We start from the raw sequence: 2,500 nt of genomic DNA on the forward strand, positions 1-2,500 counted from the left end.
TTTTGACAGGTGTCATATGTAGAAAATACTGTTCTCTGTAAACGAAAATATTGGAAAATACCGTTAAGTGGGATGAAGTAGTCAAGAAACGGTACATAACTTTATTTTTCACTGGTGTCATATGTAGAAAATACTGAACTGTTCACTGAAAAGAAAATATTGGAAAATACCGTTAAGTGAAGATGAAGTAGTCAAGAAACGGTACATGACTATTTTTCATTGGTGTCATATGTACACAGCAAATTTGTCAGAGTTAGATTGATCAGAGTTAGACTGGTGTTCAGCCAAAATCTAAAATTCTCCACCGCAATCATTTTTTTCCCTTATTGGACTTTGAGGCTTTGCCATCAGATTTTTGGTTTGAGAGGCAAATTGACACAGTAAACCTCTTCAAAATTCAGAATATCCTTTTTTACATTCCTCCTACCCAACAGAAAGCAATGTTTGCACATTTTGCAGTAATTCACTGTAACTTATATATTAACAGCCTACAGTTTAGCCTCATTTAATGTGTAAAATATACCTATAGGCTGGTATAATTTGAAAAAGTCTACCTGGGACAGTAAACCCTTGATTCAGTCTCTTAAGAAGTAGCCCGGTCTATTTGAAACTGCCATTCTACCCCATCCAAATCATCTGTCAATCAATTCCTGACCTCACCTGAGTGCTAAGGGTTGTCATGCAATGATTAACTTACTGCCTGCACCTGCCAAATGCTTCATCACTCGGGTCACATGGTTCACTTGAACATGTATTTAAACCGGGACTGTTGCATTGTACTGCTCACTGGTTGCTAGCTAGCTGGCTGGCTGGCTGGCTGTAAGGCCGGCCGGCCGGCTGGCCTGCCCTCACCTGGCCTGCCCGGCTAGCAGGTCACGTTGTAAGGGTGGCTGTATGGCTTGCTAACTAGCTTGTTTGTTAGCTTGCTTGCCCCACTAGCTGTGGCCTTCATTTTATTTCCAGGCCTTTTTTAAAATAAAGAATGCATTTGCATACCCTTCCTTGATGATACTGGACTAGTCCACCTGCCAGCACTAGACAATCTGGCAATTGGGCATTTATTTAGGTATATAATTAGGTTGATGTTTATCAGACTCCAGTGAGTAGAATCAGTCCAATCAGTTGTCTGTGATTGCAACTCTATAATTGGACTCACCTGAGTATAATAAGTCCAATCAGTCGTCTGATTATAACTCTATAATTGGACTCACCTGAATATAATCCGTACCGTTTTACCGTAAAATGTAAAAAATAATAATACCGTTATTTATTTAACGGTAGGCTTCGGCAACCACTGCTGCCAGCAATTTACCGTAAAATATAAAAAAGGAAATATACCGTTATTTATTTAAAGGTAGACTTTGGCAACCACTGCTGCCAGCAATTTACCGTAAAAACAACTGCTCTTTTTTTACTGTGTGGGAATTTGCTGTGAGGGTGAGACTGCCTCACAGGGTGTGTACAGAGGTACCACGCATGTCTGTTTATCCGTGCATGTTAAAGGGCCACAATGTAGGATGACGCAGTTTGAGCTGTGCCCGTGGCATGCCTGTCTCAAAATCTACAAAATCTGTGTGTGTGTGTGTGTGTGTGTGTGTGTGTGTGTGTGTGTGTGTGTGTGTGTGTGTGTGTGTGTGTGTGTGTGTGTGTGTGTGTGTGTGTTCCTCCAGAGCAAACGGCTGCTACGAGGCTCTCTCCGGTGGCAGCACCACGGAGGGTTTTGAGGACTTCACTGGCGGCATAGCGGAGCAGTACGAGCTGAGGAAGGCCCCCGCTAACATGTTCTACATCATCAAGAAAGCGCTGGAGGCAGGAGCACTGTTAGGATGCTCCATAGACGTGAGTGGAGTTGGACACGCATGCTAACACACACACACACACACACACATACACAGTCACATACACACACAAATGCACACACACACACACACACACACACACACACACACACACACACACACACACACACACACACACACACACACACACTGTGGCAGGAGGGGTGGAGGTGGCGTCTGAGTCGGCTTCAGCTAGAAAGCAGAGAACAATATATATATAGCCTATTAACAGAGTATTTTCTTTTAAAAAGCCGCGACGGCAATGTATTGGCTGAAAGACAGGATGAATTAGTGACGTAGAGGGAGAATCCCGAATGCGCAATTGATTGGGTGATTGACAGGACGCTGAAGTCAGGGATGCCTATTGAAGAGGGAGAGTCTGATTGGTTGCTGCAGGTTTTATTGACCACCGGGGAAGTAATTCGATTCTTCCTAGTAGAACTTTACGCAGTAGCTCCCATTTCTACTTCGGAGGCACTGCTTGGACGCTCCATAGACTTGAGTGGGCGTTGCCTGCAGACTAACCACTTGGCATTCATGCAGGGCATAGATAGATGTTAATCTCCAACTGTAAATATATACGTCAAAAGACCTCTGTGTTGCACTAGCTTTCATTTTTTGCTAGCATGCAATGACTATTGCTGACAGACAGGGGGCGCAAC

General features: G+C 43.6%; 1 protein-coding gene across 1 annotated transcript in view; it reads left to right on the forward strand.

Moving 5' to 3' along the window:
• Nucleotides 1-2,500, forward strand: part of LOC134454543 (calpain-2 catalytic subunit-like) — a 31,980-nt gene that overhangs the window by 14,754 nt on the left and 14,726 nt on the right. The window contains exon 5 of the mRNA XM_063205615.1: nucleotides 1,671-1,839. Coding sequence (XP_063061685.1) covers nucleotides 1,671-1,839 — 169 coding nt within the window. The remainder of the gene's footprint in view (nucleotides 1-1,670; nucleotides 1,840-2,500) is intronic.

Source organism: Engraulis encrasicolus, chromosome 1 (assembly GCF_034702125.1).
Source record: "Engraulis encrasicolus isolate BLACKSEA-1 chromosome 1, IST_EnEncr_1.0, whole genome shotgun sequence".
In the NCBI taxonomy this organism is placed as follows: Eukaryota; Metazoa; Chordata; class Actinopteri; order Clupeiformes; family Engraulidae; genus Engraulis; species Engraulis encrasicolus.